The sequence below is a fragment of the Dendrobates tinctorius genome, unplaced genomic scaffold (assembly GCF_039654945.1).
Source record: "Dendrobates tinctorius isolate UK_male_01 unplaced genomic scaffold, ASM3965494v1 ptg000007l, whole genome shotgun sequence".
NCBI classification, from domain to species: Eukaryota; Metazoa; Chordata; class Amphibia; order Anura; family Dendrobatidae; genus Dendrobates; species Dendrobates tinctorius.
The window spans coordinates 55,607,831-55,629,545 of NW_027361675.1; the positions used below are offsets into that span (position 1 = coordinate 55,607,831).

At 45.0% G+C, this 21,715-nt stretch overlaps 1 protein-coding gene across 1 annotated transcript in view; it reads left to right on the forward strand.

Moving 5' to 3' along the window:
• Positions 1 to 21,715, forward strand: part of LOC141086031 (uncharacterized) — a 971,752-nt gene that overhangs the window by 510,585 nt on the left and 439,452 nt on the right. Inside the window, exons 69-73 of the mRNA XM_073571764.1 lie at positions 4,010 to 4,225; positions 5,560 to 5,779; positions 8,542 to 8,625; positions 9,731 to 9,916; positions 20,437 to 20,596. Of these exons, the coding sequence (XP_073427865.1) occupies positions 4,010 to 4,225; positions 5,560 to 5,779; positions 8,542 to 8,625; positions 9,731 to 9,916; positions 20,437 to 20,596 (866 nt within the window). The remainder of the gene's footprint in view (positions 1 to 4,009; positions 4,226 to 5,559; positions 5,780 to 8,541; positions 8,626 to 9,730; positions 9,917 to 20,436; positions 20,597 to 21,715) is intronic.

The window sequence follows — 21,715 nt, forward strand, 5'->3', positions numbered from 1 at the left end:
ACAGCCTTCATACTACCTGTGGGGTTGTTTGAATTCAATCAGATGCAGTTTGGCCTTGCTCACACTGCTGGGACCTTTTAGCGACTCATGGATAAGTGTGTATGTAATTTAAATTTTGAGGCCACTCTCATCTATCTGGGCAATATCATTGTGTATGCCGCCACGTTTGAGGAACATCTGCAAAGGCTGGAACAGGTGCTGAGTCGTTTTTAGAAACAAAGCCTGAAAGTGAAGCCTCAGAAGTGTCATTTGTTTCGCACTCAGATTGAGTATCTGGGACATGTCATCACAGCTGATGGGGTGAGACCGTCCCATGAAAAGGTTGCAGCGGTATAGGAATGTCCCACTCCCAAGACTGTGAAAGATGTTCGGGCGTTCCTGGGGCTTACCGAGTACTATCTGTGATTTTTAAAGAACTTCACTCACATTGTGAGCCCACTGCTGGAGCTGCTGAAAGGGATGCCATCTGGTGCAAAGAACAGAACTATTCAGTGGGGAGATGGCCAGGAGGAGGCATTTCGAGCTTTGAAGATAGCTTTGACTGAAGCACTGGTGCTGGCCTACGCAGATTTCTCCCTACCATTTATTCTTTACACTGATGGAAGTCTGTATGGGCTCGAAGCTGTGTTATCGCATATTCACGGCAGTAAAGAGCAAGTGATCGCCTAGGCGAGCCAGTCTCTCCACAATACTGAGCAAAATCCAGACAACTACAGTTCATTAAAACTGGAGCTGCAGGCACTTGTCTGGGTGCGAAGTCCTGGTACGCAACGGACAACAACCCTTTGGCTCACTTTGAAAACATGAGGCTAGGGGCTCTGGAGCAGCGCTGGGTGGCTTGAATGGTGAAGTATCGATATAGAATCACCTACAAGAGGGGAGCTGAGAACACTCAATGCAAACTTCTAATTCTGAGTGACATACGAGAGACCTGGACCAAACCGGGACAAAGAACTGGAAGCTGATGAAATCCCTGAGCTCCGTGATTCTGCCAGGATGTTGGCGGCTATGCAGGAACATATTCAGACAGCATCCAGAGAAGGCATTCTGGGATGACACCGTGATGAATGGGTCTGATTACAACAGGAAGATGGGGAACTCGCTCAAAAGAGACAGTGGGCAACCCTAAAACAACTACCCAGTCAGAGAGAGAGACGCCCTGTACCCGGCAACTCTGCAGATCCTTTGACAGTGGAAAGGCTTCACCTCAAAGATGGACTGTTATTTATACCAGAAGATTCAGCTGCAATGTGAACTGGGTGTTACCTGGCAAGTTGTGATTCCCCAGACGCTGCTTCATAAGATGGCCACGGATGCACATGAAAGACGAGCTCATTTCGGTCAAGAGAAGACCTTTCAGTGGCTACAGAAGCTAGTCTACCATCCTCAATGAAGAGGCATGTCGACAATACAGAAGCTGTGAGTTAGCTAAACCTCCTGAAGATCGAGCTCCCACACAGACCATCGTGACTTCTGCACTCTGGAAGTGTTAATGATAGAATATCTGATGATAGGTCCGGTCTCCCTTGGATATGAACACTGCCTAGTGATGACTGACCACTTCACCAAATTTGCTGTTGTGACTCCGACTCGGGATCAAACTGCTGAATCGGCGGCACAAGCCATTAGCAGGAATTTCATTCAAGTGTACGGCTGCCTGAAGAGGATCCACTCTGATCAAGGTGCCTGTTTCTAGGGGTGAGTAATGGAAGAATTACAATGCATATACCAGCTTGGAAAGTCTCTGATGAAGCCCTACCATCCTCGTGGAAATGGAGCCTGTAAATGGTTCAGCCGTACTCAGATTCAGATGTTGAGGACGCCAGAGGAAGACAGAAAGGCCCATTGGCCTGAATTCGTAGGTGAATTAGTTTGGGTGTACAATAACCAAGTACATCACACCACTGGATACACGCCATATACCCTGCTATTTGGCCGACCGGGAAGAGAGTATACTGAGCTGGAATTGGATCCCACTACCCACTAACGGGGGTGTCCACCTGGGTTCGAGAACATTGTCACTGGCTGCAAACATTACACCGCCTTATGCAGACTAAGTTTTGGGAACTTGAGCATCCAGAGACAGCACCCCTGCAAGGGACAGCTCTTCTAGCCAGAGGCCATGTGTTGGTCCCAGACAAGCGCCCTCGAGACAAGCTGGAGTACCGATGGGGAAAAAGCTCTGTATCGAGTAAAACGAAGAATCAGCATTGAAGGTCCCGTCTATGAAGTCCAATCTGAGGGGGAGAAAGACGCCCCTACTTGAGTGGTCCATCAGAACATGCTACGTCCTTGCTTATCAAGAGATCTGCATCAAGTGGAGGAGGTGCAGAGTGTTCTCGAAGTACCTCCTCTCTTAGCTACTGATTGTGAAGAAGAATTCTCTGATTTACCACATATAGTCCCAGAAGAGGGGCAGGCACCTGAAATTCCTGAAGAAGTTGCTCTATTGGGTTCGGGCAAGTCTCTGCTCTTGCCTATTCAACCTGATTCGACTATTCAACCTTACTTGACTACTCAGCCTGATTCAACTACTCTTTCTGACTTACGGCGCACTGAACGAACAATGGCCTGGGTACCTCCTAACAGATACAACCAAGACCAATTTATTTGGAAATGGATCGTCCAAGAAATAGGGAAATGTCAACGCTTGCTACAAGAAATCTCACCCGTGGAATGGCGAGTGTAAGAAGAAGGACCGGACCAGGGGTACCTGCCTTGCGCTGTGTCCGAAACTGTCGGGACTGTCTCCTCTGTTGTCTGGGGGAAAGCTTAAAGACCCGGACCAACCTTTGCACTACAGAGCAGATAGACTTGTCGGGAACAAGCAGCACGCAGCAGGGACAAGTGAGTGCTCTGACTCCTGATCACCGGAATAGCGCAAGCCCACGCTCGTGCTTCCCTGCGATAACTCACAAAGACTGTGACCAGTGTCTTGCTGTGTGCCTGCTGACTCTTCAAGCGTGAGGTGCCAGATGCTCCAGGGACGTGAGTAACGTGCGCGCACCACTTAGGAAGTACTGGGTGACTAACCGTGAACTGTGCTCTTACTCCCCGGTATACATATGTTGAGCCGCGTTAATCTCCGTTAGTGTTGTGGACTGTACTGCACCCCGCACAGCAAACCCCGGACCAAGGAACCCGTTAAAGATGCCGAGGACAAGCCGCTGCCTTCGTCATTCAGCTCAAGGACGCCCACAAGTCGACACCAGATCCACCACGCGCTGACCATTCTGGCACCACTGTACCCACTGTGGACTATCCAGTCTGGAAGCCATCGGACTGATAACTTAACCCTTGAGAACTGTTACTATCTCTATTACATTCTTTACCTCATTCCGTATACCAACTATTTATCCTATCTCCTCCCTACGTGGAGTATACCTCTATTCAAGTAAAACTACATTAACTCTTGCTCTGTCTCTTGTCCAGTACTGCATCCCACAACCTGCTCACATGCGCCTCATGATGAAAAGAGCCAGGAATGCTCGGAGGTAAAGAGATTTGTAGGCCTCCTCTCCATCTGTCACAGATTACTGACCTATCCAATCGACTGGAGTGCTGTGAATCGATTCTCCCTTCTTTAGTGCCCACACCACTGCCACAGTACACCATATTGCTAACTGTAGTGTCACATAACTGCTAACTACAGTGCTAAGCAAGGTATGGTGTCTTAACTTTCCCTTTCCTCAATCCAACTTTGCTCTCCTTCAACAACTAAAAAAAGGCAAACTGGCTAAACTCTATTCAGAATTCTACCAACGAAGGGCTTTTATCCTGACAACTGCACTGTGTAGTGTTGCAAGCACTGAGAGTAGGTCAAAGAAGGGTGATTTCTGCAAATTATTGATTAATCTTTATTTTCAAGTGTTTTTATGTATTAGTAATTAACCACTATTTCCACAATTCCAGAAATTGCCTGTCACTAACACAGTCACAGTCCCGAGTATAACATATAGCAATAGTTATAAATTGCTGTTGACCAATCTCAACATATGATATTTTGTAGGTAAAACCCTTACAAAATAAGGTGTCAGAAATGACTACTGCTTTAGAAGAAGCAGAACAGAAAATGACAACTTTACAGCAGAGAAAGAATGCTCTACTTTTAAGATTGACTGACCTAGAGAAAGGCTTTGAGGAAGCAACCGTGCATAAAAATAAGCAACAGCAGCGGACTATTGAAATAGCCCAGAGGTTGGATCAAGCAACAAAAATAGCTCAGGTAAGTTTCATCAAGGCAATAATTTATATTGTGTAGACATCCTTAGCCATTATCTGCACTCTCCCAATATTCGTTCTTCAACTGAAGACATGAATTACCTAAAAAGGATTAGCTGTTAGGGAATCATTGCCTGACAAACACATTTAAAATAAATGTATTATTGAAATCAGCCTGCTCTTAACATGTGATTTATCTCGCACTTTTGTCACTTTTCTAACAGATTTAAAGGGGAAAAGTGATTTGGCTTCAGTTACAACACGCTATCAAAAAAGAGGACCTTTCCCCAAATGTTACATGATGGGTTGAACTCACGATAAAATAGTGGCTGTGGAGTGGAATGAAACATTATTATTATTTTTTTTTTATTTTGCCTCTCCATTGCGGAGACATTGGCAATCAAGTTTTTGGCACGTAATGAGTTAACTATAGTTAAGACTAAAGGGGTGTTTCCACTGGGGGTGTGCACTTCTCCTGTATGAGTTGCTATCTGATAACACCCACTTGGACATAAATAAAGTTATCTCATTATGTGCCAATTCTTTGATTGCTAATATCGCTGCAACGGAGGGGCGAAATGAAAAACAAACAAACGAAGAAAAGTTTTATTCCGTTTTTCCGGCACTAATATATCGTGTGTCCAGCTCAACATTAAAAATTTGGTGAAAGGTCCCCTTTAAATTAGAGTATATATAAGATGTCTTCATGTAGCTATACTAGTGGAAGCATCTAAATAGAGTAGAGCCCCTCAATATCCTGACTGAAAGGGTCAGAGAGCATGATAGCATAGTAGGACCTTCCTCTTGGCTGTATGGCTCACAGGGATTACCTGACGGGCCACAAAGCGTCTCGTTTTTGACTGTATAAACAAGTCTTGATGGTGTTTAGGATACTTTTCACCTATCTTATATCTGTGTGATCCTGGGAAATCATATTGCATTACTAAGTCTAGACAAAAATGCACTCAACATGCAGAAATACAGGTATAGGGCCTGTGTTTTGGAGACATCAACATCAATAGACATCAATAAAGTAGTATAAATATTTATTATACAAAATAGCCCAAAAAAAGTTAGAACACCGATTTCTACGAAGGCATATTCTGAACACGCATCCATAAGCTGCATAAAAAAGGATGATGTCGTTTTTTGGTTTACTCCACACTGATCTGCAAGCGGGAGATGAGTGATGCTCTAAGGCTAAGAAAATAACAATACAGAAGCAGCCTGGAAAGATCCTAGCCCTTTAGATAACCCACCCCGAGCTCAATCCTATAAAATGACATATAACTTGACAACTCCATTTAACTGTCTATAATATCTTTAATCTTTTTGAAGCTTCTTGACGAGGAGAACAAGAAATACTCAGCAATTGTAAGCTCCCTTCCAGACAGGCTCAGTGGGATCCCTGGAAGTACGGCCATGGCAGCAGGATTAGTGTCGTACCTTGGTACTTACGAGCACCAATTTCGACAGCTCATGCTAGCAGTGGAGTGGCCCATGGCTGTGAAAGAGAGAGGTTTTCCATTAATGATAGACTCAATTGACCCACTCAAAGGTAACATAAATCTGGTTAAATATGTGTACGCGAAAATATATGTTGCTCAGTAGAATAAAACCTGAAAGCCACAGTCTTTTTTTAAGCCTATACATTGCTGAAAATGCATCTATTGCAGAATAGTAATCATTTTTTCTAATGCCTGTAATTGTATTTTTTCATTATTCTTGTAGCTTTCATAACATTTGTACATTAGCAAATGTTTCAAACCCATTCTAAGACTCCTTATTTCCAAAATACTCTGTATACGGTAATATTCAAAGCTAAAGAGAGGCACATGTACCGTATTCTCAAAAAAATGTATAAGGCCTAATCTTTTATTAAAATGAGTTTTATGTATCATATGCCAGCTATGTTATTTACTGTGTCGCACTAACCACCAGATTTTTTATGATTGTGGACTGATCCTCTTGGACATGTGAAAATTAGTAATTGTGTATTCATTTACCATTGTACCAACCCAGTCCATGTTCCTAAGGTACCCATATCTCCACATCAGGGTCAGTATTTCAGCTAAGTTCATTTTTTAGGTTTTATAAAACAAAAAAAGGAATATGATTTTTGAGTGTCGTTGCTTCCCCTTTTAAGCCTTTTCTAGCCACTCTATCACCCCATAAAATGATAGGGAATTGTTAACCTCTAGGCCTCAGATTGCACCAGAAATGTAGCTTTCTGTACTGCTTGGGGCTACAATCAAAAAGCAAGTAGATCACATATTATATAGTAAGGACAATCATCTTGTCAGGAGCCCCGCACTGTACTTGCTCACTGAGCCAGTGCGGGTGTCCTGAGTACAAAGACAGTGATCAAAGATACCTGTGGAGCAGGGAAGCAGCAGTGATGATGCGTGCTTCAGAGTATCAGGACCTGAAGCACATGACTGCTGGGGGCGTGGCCTAAGCTCCACAGATCTAGGAGCTGCAGGGAAACTCCTAGAAAGGTAACTACAGGACAATGCTACCAAGGGGCATAGACAGAGACAGAAATCAGATGAAGCCAGGGTCAAAGCACGAGATAGCAATACAGTGCCAAAGGGTTAGACAGAATGGATAGTCAGGACGTAGCAATAGGTTAGTAAACCAGAACGGGCAATAGACGGTACAATAGGGACAAACTGTAATGGAGTAACAAAAGCCAAGCCAGAAGGTCAGAACTGGAGAAGACAATAGTACCAAAGCGAGAGACGGAGTACAGAGTGAGGGAACAGGCCGGGTCATACACCGGAAGCAAACAAGCAACGCAGAATACACGAACACCAGGGTTCAGACACACCAGAACAACAGTATAGCTGACAGAGAACCCTGTTAAAGAGTGAGTATAAATACCCCTCCCAGATCCAGAAAGAGGCCACGAACACTTAACCCTGTGAGTGCAGGGCAAGAACCCTGTTCAAATCATGACACATCTTTTCTAATAAAGCATTAGTCAAACATTAGCAATAGAATGTGGACAGGGGTAACTTATTCTGAATTAAACACCTAAATTATAGGGAATCTGTCAGCAGGCTAATGTTATATAATGTGGGAACAGCATAGCATAGGGCAAGAGAGCCTGATTCCAAACAAAGTATTCACTTACTGGGCTGCTTGGTGAAGTTTTGATAGAATCTGTTTTCTCCGCTGTAAAGATAGCAGTGAACAGAATGCTGAGCCGAGTGTAATCCCGCCCACACCAATAATTGGCGGCTTCCTCTGTGCACTATACATGGTTAGCAAGGTGACAATCGGTGGTGGGTGTAGGGTTACACAGATAGTTGTTCTGGCTTATATGCAAAACTTAGTCCTGCAGTGATATTCGCTCCTCACCCATCCGCCGCCAAGATTTCTTCCGAATAGCCCCCATCCTCTGGAATTGTTTGCCCCAACATGTCCGACTGTCAACCACATTCGGATGCTTTAGACAGAACCTGAAAACCCACCTCTTCAAGAGAGCCTACAACCTGCATTGACCCCACTACCTCCTCACCACTACCAGAGATATCACCTCAACCAACACCGGAACTGCTGCAACCCACCAACCTACTGTCTCCTTCCCCACCATCCTGTAGCATGTAAGCCTGAAAGGGCAGGGTCCTCTCTCCCTTCTGTATCAGTCTGTCATTGTAAGTTTGTTTACTGTAAGCGATATCTGTAATTTGTATGTAACCCCTTCTTATGTACAGCACCATGGAATCAATGGTGCTATATAAATAAATAAATAATAATAATCTCCTGCTGATAAAACACTGATTGCGTTGAAACTAGAGCACACAGGCTAATGAGTGACACAACTGTAGAATCAGCCTTTCTGTTCCTACATTATGCTGCTTTCAGATTAAATAGCAATAATCTGCTGATAGATTCCTTTTAAACATGTTAGAAATAAAAAGGAAATAGTCAAGGTACAACAAGATAGACATGTGCTCCGATTCTTCACATTACATGTTCTTCACAGTAACATGAAAATGTTCCTCTGGTAATGCCGTTGTACCAGTCACGCCATTAATATTTATCTTCACACTGGTGAAGCGTGATAATTTGATTATTATTTTTATAAATACTATATGAAAAACTTTGTATATGAATGTGACAATAAAAGTGACAGTGATGAGTCTATAGGGTCAGTCATTATTACCCTGCAGTATCACAATTCATGGTCCAATAAACTACTGAACAAATGGCCTTCTTCTGGGAACCACTGGGGAACTTTTTGGGAACCAGACATACCTGTGTTAAACCTTTTTTACATGCCAATCTTACAGTCTAGTTGTATTTTGCTTGTAGGACGTGTAATTGAGTTCTCTGTCATATTTACATCTGGTTCTTCAGTGGATAATCGAAAAAGTGGTGAAGAACAAGAAAATGAAGGTACATTATGCTCCATTATTGTAATCTTTTGAAGTTAAAGCTACTGTAGTTGCACTTTTTGTTATGATTGTTATGATATATAGTTACATAGGTTGAAAAAAGACAGATCCATCAAGTTCAACCTTTCTCCACCAGTTATACTGTACATGTACATTCTCTCTCTCACTGGATCATTTATAACCCACAATGCCATTTGTTGGGACATAAATAAATTAAATAAATGTAAGTATAGAAATTGTGTAATTTTTTTCACAAGATGTTATGAAGCAAAATGCATGTTACTCTGCCCCAGAAGGAGCATCGCCGTCACATAACCGTCACTGCAGATGGCGCTGCGGCTGACTGATCTTGACTTCTGTACCTGATCTCGGGTGTAAAATTACAGAAATTAACCATGGATCCAACATGTTATGTTGTGCATGTGCTGTACAGTAATGCTTTAATTTACAGATATGTCCACCTTTTACCATTTTCTCATAATCCAAATTCCAATGCTTGGAAAACACTGGACAGACTCAAAATCACATCACAATCACTAGGTGTCCATATACAGATACACAAAGCATTAGCATCTCATGACAGAGTTTCACAAAATCATGTTGCGTCTTAAAACCTGGTCACTTCCAAACATTTAGCCGATGATATTTCGAGCCAAGATGAAAAGTAAAGAAGGTCACATCTAGAGTTTTTTCATAAACAAGATTTTTCCCTTTCAATTTATTGTTTGTGTAGAGCACCATAAGAATTTGGAGCAAAAAAAAAGTATTGCCATCGTTACTGGATAACTGCAGTGTATTGCTTATCACATAAAACGTTAGGCCATAATAATTGTAACATGCTTTATAGAGAGCCACGTAGTCCACAGATCTGCAGTTACTTTCCGCAGTATTTGTGATCTAAGTTCAGACCAGTGCCATATTACCACTACATACATGACTACATACCTACACCATGCCTAATTTCGAATGTCCCCACCTCCTGCCTCATGTCTGCTCACTTCTCCCGATCTGGTGTCTGCCATAAATGTATGCTAAACATATTAATTATTTTGCTTACTTTAGATATTTTTCTTCTAGTTTCAAGAGAATTTTTTTTTGTTCCACAGGAGAACATAATATCGGTATGGAGAATGATAACCAGCATCCAGACCAAGGAGAAATCTGCTCAGATGAATTGTCATTCCACAGGCAATGTTCACCCATTGTTACAGATGAGCATTATATGGACTTCATAAAGGCTCTTCTGATGAGAATTGTGCCAGGCAATGACATTCAAAAATGGTCAACAAAAGGTACATCATCTAGTAGTGCCACTATTCCTTGACTAGTGCACATATTTCTTTATAAATAATAACTGTTTTATGGCATAATGTTTCTTAACCTAGACATATTAAATGATAACTCTACATTTCTGACTTTTGTATATTTCAAGATATAAGGTCACACAGGGTCTAAAGAGTGCTGAAAATTTCTTTAAAAATTTGTAGCTACAAGTGTCAGAATTGCAGAAAATATTGCAAGAACAGTATGGTCTACATAAAGATGTGTTTTGAAATTTCCCTGAGGTCTGAGGTCTTTGAGGATCATAATATCCCGTTCATATGGCTACAATCAAAAACATGATTAAAAAAAAACAGCTCAGTAAAAAAATAAATACCATATATACTCGAGTATAAGCTGACCTGAGTATAAGCCGAGGCCCCTAATTTTGCCACGGAAAACTTGGGTAAGCTTATTGACTCGAGTATAAGCCAGGCATGAATTGTCCCCTCATCCCTGTCCTGGTATGTGTGGCACTCCCCCCTCCCAGTATGCATGGCTCGGTTCCTCCATCCCATCCTTCTATGTATGGCTTAGCTCCCTGTCCTCCCCCATGCTCCCTGTCCTCCTCCATGCTCCTCAGTGCACCCCCATCCTCCTAAGTACACCCCCATCCTGCTCCGTGCTCCTCTGTGCTCCCCCCATCCTGCTCTGTGCTCCCCCATCCTGCTCTGTGCTCCCCCATCCTGCTCTGTACTCCCCCATCCTGCTCTGTGCTCCCCGTTCTGCTCTGTGCTCCCCCATCCTGCTCTGTGCTCCCCCATCCTGCTCTGTGCTCCCCCAGCCTGCTTTGTGCTCCCCCATCCTGCTCTGTGCTCCCCCATCCTTCTCCGTGCTTCCCCATCCTCCTCTGTGCCTCTCTGTGCTCCTCCGTGCCCCCTCATCCTCCTCCATCATACTCACCCTCCTGTGTAATCGCTGAATGTCCCCTGTATCCTATGATGTCCCAGGGTTGGCAGCTTTTTCCTGTGTTGAGCAGTCACATGGTACCGCTCATTAAGGTCATGAATATGGACCTTAATGAGCGGTACCATGTGACCGCTCGATGCAGGAAGAAGCTGCCAGCCCTGGGACATCAGAGGATACAAGGGACATTCAGCTATTGCACAGGAGGGTGAGTATGATGTCCCAGCCACCTGCTCCTGCCGCGGCTCTCCCTCCTCCACTGGTTTCTGCCCAATGACTTGTGTATAAGCCGAGAGGCATTTTCAGCACAAAAAAATGTGCTGAAAATCTCGGCTTATACACAAGTATATACGGTATATGTGTCACAGGTTTACTTCGATAGAGGCCAGAAGCCTGCAGCATCTCATTTCACATACTCCTGCATTGATTAGAAGTACTTTTCCTTCATATTAAACAGTGCAGGTTTGGTTTCCATTAGCACTACAGGGGTTAAACTGTTCAGTTTAGACTCTCTGAAGCTTTCCTGCTTGGATGATCTCAGCTGTTGAGTATTGGCAATTCCCCTCGCCTATATATACTCACCTTTGGCAATATGGATTGCCATTATTAGTCTTATACTGCCTGGTGTGGAGTGAAGGTGTCGGTTGTTGGTAGAGGCGTTTGGAGTGTTGACATGTGACTGTTGCTTAGTGATTCGGCTGTGTATAAACCTCATCCTCTCCTAATTAGTTTTCTTTCCTTTTCTCTCTGGTGTTTTTCTGTCTTGTCTTTCAGCGCATATTTGTATGTTTTGGTATTTTCATGTATCACTGTATGTCTTCCATTGTTAGTCTGGTTTGTGTGTATACATACACTATTATTTCCCACTTCCCTGAGTGGAGGAGGGGGACAGATATAAGGCTGATTCAAGAGTTCAGCAAGGTACGTAGCCCCAGTGTCTTCACCATTAGAAGCAATCAAGCAGGTATAGCTATGGCGCCCGGCAATGGGTATTCCAACAACAGTTGTTACTAGAGTTGAGTGAAACGGGTCGAAAAATTTCAAAAGTCGCCGACTTTTGGCAAAGTCGGGTTTCATAAAACGAAACCCGACCCTAGGATGAGGTCGGCGACTTACGCGCCAAAGTCGCGTTTAAAAAGTTTGTTTTGCGCTCTTTTTCAGCCAATCAGGATCCACGGACACTGTGGGCAACGTGATGACATAGGCACGGGTCACCACCATCTTTCAGAAGGGCATGCAAGTGATTGGCTTGCTTTGGTGGGCGTCACAGGGGGTATAAAAGGGCGTGCACGCCGACCGCCATCTTACTTCTGCCGATCTCAGTATAGGGAGAGGTTGCTGCTGATTCTGTAGGGAGAGCGTTAGGCAGGGAAGAAGACAAAAAAACTGCTTCTGCTGCTAGCGATTTGGCCTGCACAACACACCAGTCACTGTGTGTGCAGTGCAAGGGGAGGCTATATTGTGGTGTATCAGTGGTGTTGGTTGTTGGGCTGCCTTTTAAGGCTTCCTGACAGGCTGGCATTGCTGTTTACCCACTGCTCTGCAAACTGCTATTTTAAAAGCAATCCAATCTCACTTATCCTCTAGTCACTTTGGTCACAGCTGTGCCATCGAGCCTGTGACATAGCGCTCAGATATCAGTGGGCCTTACACAATCCAAAAGTGTCCAGTGTCCACTATTGTGAGAAGAAAATCAAAATCTCACTTATCCTCTAATCACTTTGGTCACAGCAGTGCCATCGAGCCTGTCACATAGCGCTCAGATATTCATTGGGCCTCACACAATCCAAAAGTGTCCAGTGTCCACTAGTGTGAGAAGAAATTCAAAATCTCACTTATCCTCTAGTCACTTTGCTCACAGCAGTGCCATGGAGCCTGTCACATAGCGCTCAGATATTCATTGGGCCTCACACAATCCAAAAGTGTCCAGTGTCCACAAGTGTCTGCTGAAATTCAAAATCTCACTTATCCTCTAGTCACTTTGGTCACAGCTGTGCCATCGAGCCTGTCACATAGCGCTCAGATATTCATTGGGCCTCACACAATCCAAAAGTGTCCAGTGTCCACTAGTGTGAGAAGAAATTCAAAATCTCACTTATCCTCTAGTCACTTTGGTCACAGCAGTGCCATCGAGCCTGTCACATAGCGCTCAGATATTCATTGGGCCTCACACAATCCAAAAGTGTCCAGTGTCCACAAGTGTCTGCTGAAATTCAAAATCTCACTTATCCTCTAGTCACTTTGGTCACAGCAGTGCCAACGAGACTGTCACATAGCGCTCAGATATTCATTGGGCCTCACACAATCCAAAAGTGTCCAGTGTCCACTAGTGTGAGAAGAAATTCAAAATCTCACTTATCCTCTAGTCACTTTGGTCACAGCAGTGCCATCGAGCCTGTCACATAGCGCTCAGATATTCATTGGGCCTCACACAATCCAAAAGTGTCCAGTGTCCACTAGTGTGAGAAGAAATTCAAAATCTCACTTATCCTCTAGTCACTTTGCTCACAGCAGTGCCATCGAGCCTGTCACATAGCGCTCAGATATTTATTGGGCCTCACACAATCCAAAAGTGTCCAGTCTCCACTAGTGTGAGAAGAAATTCAAAATCTCACTTATCCTCTAGTCACTTTGATCACAGCAGTGCCATCGAGCCTGTCACATAGCGCTCAGATATTCATTGGGCCTCACACAATCCAAAAGTGTCCAGTGTCCACTAGTGTGAGAAGAAATTCAAAATCTCACTTATCCTCTAGTCACTTTGGTCACAGCAGTGCCATCGAGCCTGTCACATAGCGCTCAGATATTCATTGGGCCTCACACAATCCAAAAGTGTCCAGTGTCCACTAGTGTGAGAAGAAATTCAAAATCTCCCCTGTCCTATAGACACCTTGTACCTTGTTTTACATTACTATATAGTTTGTTGGATTTTGTCTACATTTTTACCAAAAATGAGGAAGGCTGGTGGAAGAGGCCGTGGAATTGGGCGGGGGTTGCCAGCTGGTAATGATGGTGTTGGTGGTGGATCTGATGGTAGTGGCAAGAGCAAAATAGGACCGAATGCAGGAGGTGTTGAGCCTGCATCATCGTCTGGCTCCATAAGGCTTCGAAGGCTTAGTTTTCTAGGAGTTGGCAAACCGCTTTTAAAGCCAGAGCATCAGGAAAAAGTTTTGTCTTACATTGCTGACTCAGCCTCCAGCTCTATCGCCTCTTCTTCTTCAGTTGTAAAAAGTAAAAGCACTGAGTCGTCATTGGAACCACACCTTTCCTTGTGTCCTTCACCCCAACCAAGATTGAAGGATGATGCAGGCCATACTACTGATTACTCCATGGAGCTGTTTTCACATACCATGCCTGGATTATCAAGTGAAATGGTGAATTACCCAGGCCAAGATGAATCTGACATGGAGTGCACTGATGCACAGCCGCTGATGGATGATTCTGCTGGTACATTCACTCAGAGCACTACATTGTCCTCGCAGTGTACAGAGCCAGATTCTGACCCTGATGAGACTCAGGTGCCCCTTCCTGCACACTATACCACCATACACAGTGACACAGAGGAAGGTGCACATGACATTGAAGAGGAGGTGATGGATGACCCAGTTGTTGACCCAGATTGGCATCCATTGGGGGAAGAGGGTGCTGCTTCCAATAGCTCAGATGAGGAGCATCCACAGCAGACATCGACATCGCAACAGCTGTTATCCGGCAGGCCCGGAGCACTCCAAAGACAGGTTCCAAAAATCAAAAGAGTTGCTGGACAGCTTGTCCAGAGGGTCAAAACATCACAGCGTGCTAGGCCGCAAAATGTCTGCCAAAGTAGGAAGAGTGCAGTGTGGCACTTTTTTGAACAAAATCCTCATGATCAGGCCAAGGTTATCTGTAAGAAGTGCGCAAAGACCTTTAGCCGAGGGAAAAATCTGAAAAATTTGAATACCAGTTGCATGCTTAGACATTTAACCAGCATGCACTTGCAAGCGTGGACACAACACCAAACCTCAAGTGCCACATGTGCAACTGATCACAACGAAGGTAGTCAGCAATGCTACATTGTTTCCCCCACTGTAAGCCCACCAGTTAGCACAGCAGCAAATGTTGAGGTGTCGTTGCAAGGCCACAGCAGTCAGGGAATCCCACTGTTATATCAACGAAATACTGATTCTAGGCCATCAGAAAGAACACCAACTCCATCACCATCATCAACCCTCTCTCAGTCCGCCCTGTCCACCGCTACTTCCACCATATGCAGCTCTCAAGTCCAGCTCACCCTCCCAGACACTATGAGTAGGTCAAGAAAGTACTCAGTCTCTCATCCGCGTACACTGGGTTTGAACGCCCACATTGCCAAACTAATCTCGTTTGAGATGATGCCCTTTCGGTTGGTGGAAAGCGCAGCTTTCCGCGAACTCATAGCCTATGCAGTACCACGCTATGACCTACCCAGTCGCCACTTCTTCTCTCGCAAAGCCATCCCAGCCCTCCACCATCATGTGAAAGACCGCATTGTCCATGCACTCAAGCAGTCAGTGAGCGGAAAGGTGCACCTCACAACTTATGCATGGTCCAGTCGCCATGGCCAGGGCCGTTACGTGTCCATCACTGCGCACTGGGTTAATGTGGTGGATGCAGGGTCCACAGGGGACAGCGGTGGTGGGACAGTGCTGCCTAGCCCACGGTATAGTAAACAGTTGGCTGTAGGCGTTCGACCCTCCTCCTCCTCCTCCAGAAGCGAAAGCTCGTCCACAGAGCGCAGTCGTACGAGCACTCCATCTGCAGCTGCCACTGTTGCACACGAGGTGTCCCCCTATCGAGCAGCTAGTGGAAAGCGTCAGCAGGCTGTGTTGCAGATGATGTGTTTGGGCGACAGACACACCGCCGAGGTGCTGGCCGAGTACTTTCAGCGACAAACTGAGTCATGGCTGAGCAGTGTACATCTTGAGGCAGGCAAGGTAGTTAGTGATAACGGGCGTAATTTTGTAGCAGCCATAGCCATTTCAAAACTCAGCCACATACCTTGCTTGGCTCACACCTTGAACCTGGTGGTGCAGTGCTTCCTCAAAAATTATCTGGAGTTAACAGCCCTGCTCCAGAAGGTGCGAAGACTGTGCGCGCACATCCGCCGGTCGCCTGTACACTCCGTTCGTATGCAGAAGCTGCAGCGATTGCTCCACCTTCCCAACCACTGCCTCATTATCGACATTGCAACAAGGTGGAACTCCACCCTGCACATGGTGGAGCGGCTGTGCGAGCAGAGGCAGGCCATAATGCATTTGTGGGAGGATACACGGCCAGGCACTTTGAGAGCAGACATGGAGTTGACCAGTGTGCAGTGGTCGAAGCTGAAAGACCTCTGTAAAGTCCTTCAGTGTTTTGAGGAATGCACACGGCTGGTAAGTGCAGACGACGCCATCCTAAGCATGAGCATCCCACTTATGCGTCTGCTCATGCAAACTTTGACGCACCTTAAGGAGCAGGCTTCTGCAGCCAATGTTGATGAGGAGGAAGAGGAGGAGGGAATCCTTGATGACATTCAGCCATTGTCTGCTCAGGGACCTCTCCTGGACGAGGTGGAGGAAGAAGAGGAGGAGGATGATGCGGATGATTACTTAGGGGAGGAGGATGCATCTCGTGGGGCAAGTGAAAATGTTGGCGTGGCCAGGTCTGGTACAGGGTTTGTGCGTGACTGGAGGGATGTGGATTTGCCAGAAAGTGCTCCTCCAACCAGCACTCGCAGTGCATCATTGACACCGGGAACATTGGCCCACATGTCAGATTATGCCTTGCAGATCCTAAAAAGGGACCCCCGCATTGCCAAAATGATGAACGATGACGACTACTGGTTGGCCAGCATCCTGGATCCACGCTATAAAGGCAAATTACAAAACATCATGCCACAGGAGAACCTTGACCTAATATTGGCAAATAAACAAGCAACTCTGGTAAATCGGTTGCTTGATGCATTCCCAGCACACAGCAGCGGTGATGGTTCTCACACGAGCCGTACGGGCCGGGGTCAGCTTGGCAGAGGTGTTCGTGGTGCACACAGCAGAAGTGGCGTTGGAGACAGGGGTTTCATGACAATGTTGTGGACTGATTTTTCAAGTACCGCTCACACAACTGGTAATACTGCATCGATGGAAAGTGACAGGAGACAGCAGTTGTCAACTATGGTTACAAACTACTTTTCCTCCCATATCGATGTTCTCCCACACAGGTCATTCCCCTTTGACTATTGGGCCGCTAAACTGGACACCTGGCCTGAATTGGCACAATATGCCTTACAGGAGCTCGCTTGCCCAGCTGCAAGTTTGCTATCGGAAAGAGTCTTCAGTGCAGCTGGATCAATCCTGACAGAAAAAAGGACCCGTCTGTCAACCCAAAATGTGGATGATCTAACCTTCATTAAAATGAACTACGCATGGGTTTCCAAGGATTTTGTCCCACCTTCCCCTGATGACACATAGGGTGACAGAAAAATGGCTTGCTTTGGTCCACCTCTTCCTGGGACTTGACCTATTTCACCTTTTGCATCAGCTGAATGTCCAACATCAACATATGCCACTTTCTAAAACTCCCTAACTGTGCTGCCTCCCCCCCATGGCCGGGGTCACCACCTAGCGCACGACACCGTGCGAGTGCCGTTGCCCTGGACAGGTGGGTAGGCCGACTCTTGGGCGCGGGCACTGGCACAGGGTCCCTCATAGTGCAATCAAGTGTCTCTGACGGTGGTGGTGCACACCCGCCGTCAGACACACCGCCGTACTATGAGGGGCCCAGTGCCAGTACCGACGCCCACGAGTGGGCCCCCCTTGCTTGGGCAGGGCCCCAGCATTTGCAATCCTTACCTCTCCCTGCTCCTCCGCTGTGTAGTCTGGGCCGTCAAATCCATACTGGGCCTGACACAGTTTGAGCCTGCCTCCTGATGTATAGACATATATTTTGAATGTGTACGCTATCCATACATGTTATCTGGGGATACGGAACCCTTTCTCACCTTTGTGCAATCACGTGCAATCCATACTGGGCCTGACACCATCTGAGCCTGCCTCCTGATGTATAGACATATATTTTGAATGTGTACGCTATCCATACATGTTATCTGGGGATACGGAACCCTTTCTCACCTTTGTGCAATCACGTGCAATCCATACTGGGCCTGACACCGTCTGAGCCTGCCTCCTGATGTATAGACATATATTTTGAATGTGTACGCTATCCATACATGTTATCTGGGGATACGGAACCCTTTCTCACCTTTGTGCAATCACGTGCAATCCATACTGGGCCTGACACCGTCTGAGCCTGCCTCCTGATGCATAGACATATATTTTGAATGTGTACACTATGCTATCCATACATGTTATCCGGGGATACGGTACCCTTTCTCACCTTTGTGCAATCACGTGTAATCCATACTGGGCCTGAGAACAGATGGCGAGCTGTTAAGCACCTGTGGTTTGCACACGTAAGTTTTTCATTTTTTCAGGAATGACGGTTAGGCCTAATTCCGGAACTGCGGTTGACCTGCACTTACTGGGAAATCATCGTTCGCAGGTAATAATTGTAATCACAGATCCCCATCGCTAACGTTGTTCAGCGTGTTATCTGCACCTGTAAGCGACAAACGCTGGCCTTTTCAGTGTAGCGCACATGCAGCCACGGACATGTAAGGGCATGACACACCAGTTATTGGCCAATCTCATGTGCCAGAGCCTCACGTGTCCCTCTAGTAAGCCAGACTCGGACCGCGGGGCATGACGGAGTCTCGTTCGTTAACGGAATTAAGCTTGCAATGTGTGCATCTGTTCTGTAGCTTGCATGGTTGAGGTTTCCCAGGTGGAGTCGAATTAAACCGTAGGCTCCACTCCTGGTGGTGCCCTTCTGGACATTCCTTTAAGGTTCAGCTTTGCAACCATACTGCCCACGTAAAACAAACACTTTGCCTTCATGAACGCTGTTTGGAGGGTCATGACTCATGGGAATAACGCCGCCCAATCAGTTAACCTGCTAGAGAGATCCTTCGTTGCTCCCAAGCATGACATCACACTCCCTAGGAGGAAGGTAATGCCACTGTGGCGACCGTACTCCTGGGGGCGACACAAGTGCACTGATGCCCAGCCACTGCTCGATGAATCTGCTGGTACATTGACCCAGACCACTACATTCCCCTCGCACGCTACACGGCCTGAATCTGACCCTGATGAAACTCAGGTTACCCTTCCCATATACAGTTCCATCTTACACGGTGACAAAAAGGAAGCTGCAGATGAAAGTGCAGGTTCGGCCCACCCGCCATCAGACACACCACCGTACTATCAGGGGCCCTGTGCCAGTGCCGTCGCCAACGAGTGGGCCCCCCCTGCTTGCTCAGGATCACAGCACTTGCAAGGTTGAAATACTGTGCAGTGAGATGGAAGATGGGAACGACGAGGAGTCCAGACTAGTACAGGGATTCCCTAGCGAGGAGACTTATTTGATTGTTTTCAATGTTGGGACAGCAATTTTTGGGGAGCACTATACTCTGGAGAATGATAGATAGGGCCCACCATACACTGGAACATTCCAAAGGTGGACATCAGACACTGGAGCAGCATTTACAGGGCCCATGATACACTGGAGCATTAGAAATGGGGCCTATTATGTTTGGAGCATTATTTGGGCCCATAAGACAGTGGAGCTTCATCCATGGGGACCAACATATACTGTAGCATTATGTGGAGCTCATCATATACTGTTTCAAACATTATATGGGACCAATGATTCTGTATGGAGAAATAGATGGGCCTTGTCATGAGATGTAAAAAGTGAAGTATTTTTCATTGTACTATACCGCTATTTCTCTGCCGTATCGGAGCATGATGAGTTGTGGTATGTGTTAAAGGGGCGCTCTTTCGCCCAGGGCACTTGAAAACCTGGAGCCAGCCCTCCCCCCCCACAACTTTAGCCAAATAACCCCCATTTTTCAGTGCGTAACTTGTATTATGAAGTTAATTAAGGTTGACAAGCTTAAGTAAGAAGAATTGATGCTTTTGGCATTCAAATGGGCACTGTAGGTGTGTTTCCTGTCCTCCTCTCACTGCTGACTTTTATTCCCCATTGACTTACATTGGGTTTTGTGTTTCGGGACGACCCCGACTTTTCCCTATAATCGGACGATCTTGCTCGACCCGACTTTTGGAAAAGTCGGGTTTCACGAAACGAAACGCGACCCTAAAAAACCAAAAGTCGCTCAACTCTAGTTGTTACATTATGAACAATAATGGCTAGACTTCCTATGAAATAGGAAATAGTTTCACATGATTTGTTTTATTTATTTGGTTGCATTATTTTTTTATAGTTGTGATTTATTGTAGTTGTATTGTTATAGCCATAAATATTTTTTTTTTTTTTTTTTTTTCAATGTCTTAACAAAATTGTTAGTATTCTGTGGTGTGAATTTAATTCAATTAGACATCTACATATCATTATTGTGCTTGGCTCACCTTGTTGTTAGGCAGGTGGTGACCTTGCAATTGAGCCAAAATATGGGCAGAAAACCTGGTATTGGACATCAGCTCATTATAAATATGATTTTCTCTTGCAGATTGGACTTCTCAGCAGATGGAGAATGCGGCTATACTTTACTTTTCTTGGCAGTGTCCGGTTATATTGATAGATCCATGTTTCAGTGGAAAAATGTGGGTTCAGGAAATTCTTGAGACCTCCCCAGGAAAACCATTATCTTCTATAAATCTCCAAACACGGTAAGATGAAGGCATTCGAGTAAAGAAAAATAAAAAATAGCAAAGCATGCAATTGTTTTCGGCTTCCTTATTACAGTAAAGTCATCTAGGGAATGGATTTCTTATTACAAAGCAGTAATGGAAAAACACTTGCTGTACTGAAATTAAACTTTTTAGCTGAAAACGTTATTAAAATTATGTGATGTTCACATTAAAAAGGCTTTTCAGACTAATTACTTTTAAACTTATCAACTGAATTTGTCTAAGTAAAATTGTTGGTATTGATGGGGGTCCACTGATCCGAAAAAAAAATAGCTGTGGGTGCAGTGAAGTGGCCGCCATGCTGTGTTTCTTTTCATTAAAGTGGTTGTCCGCTTTTCTTAAAGCACCACTTTTTTATTTTAGTGGTGGAGTGGTGCTATTAATCTAAGTTCCCTTATGCTTCCCTTGTACTTACCACCTGCCTTCTTCAGCTCTTCTTGGTACTGTCCCGGTCCCATGTTGCTATCTTCTGACCACAACTTCTAACTGGCCGGATGTCAGAGGTATCGGTCACACGCTCTCATTTTAAGTCTATGTGAATATCGTTCTTGCCCTCATAGACTTACATTGAATTGTGACTTTTGGAACACTCTGGCAAACACTAGCAGGTCACAAACTGCTGGATACCGAACGGCCTGGCACTGATGAAAGATGAAGGCTGGTAAGTATGAGACTAGGGGCAGTGAACTTAGATTAATGATACCATTCCAACGATGCAATATAAAAAATGATATAGTGGTGCTTTAAGACATTTTATTAATGAAACAAGGATGGTGAAAAAGTAAAACAAGAAGATACTCCTGTTTCTTCCTATTTACGTGGAATATCAAGGCTCAAGCCAACCAGGAGCCAATGATCAGTGTTCCCTCTAAGAAAGAAGATCTAAGTAGTATAATAATGAGGTCAATAAGCCCATTTACACATATTCCTGTCAGCAAAGTGTGTTATTTTTTAATTCTAAATTTCCCAAGGACACAACATAGGTGGAACAGTGGACATTTTTGCACCAAAAATCTGTTTCTTGGCTGGAAAAACACTGTAAAATATGCACATTTTTGCTCCTGTTTTTTAGGCCTTTTTTCTTATTTGTTTAAAATA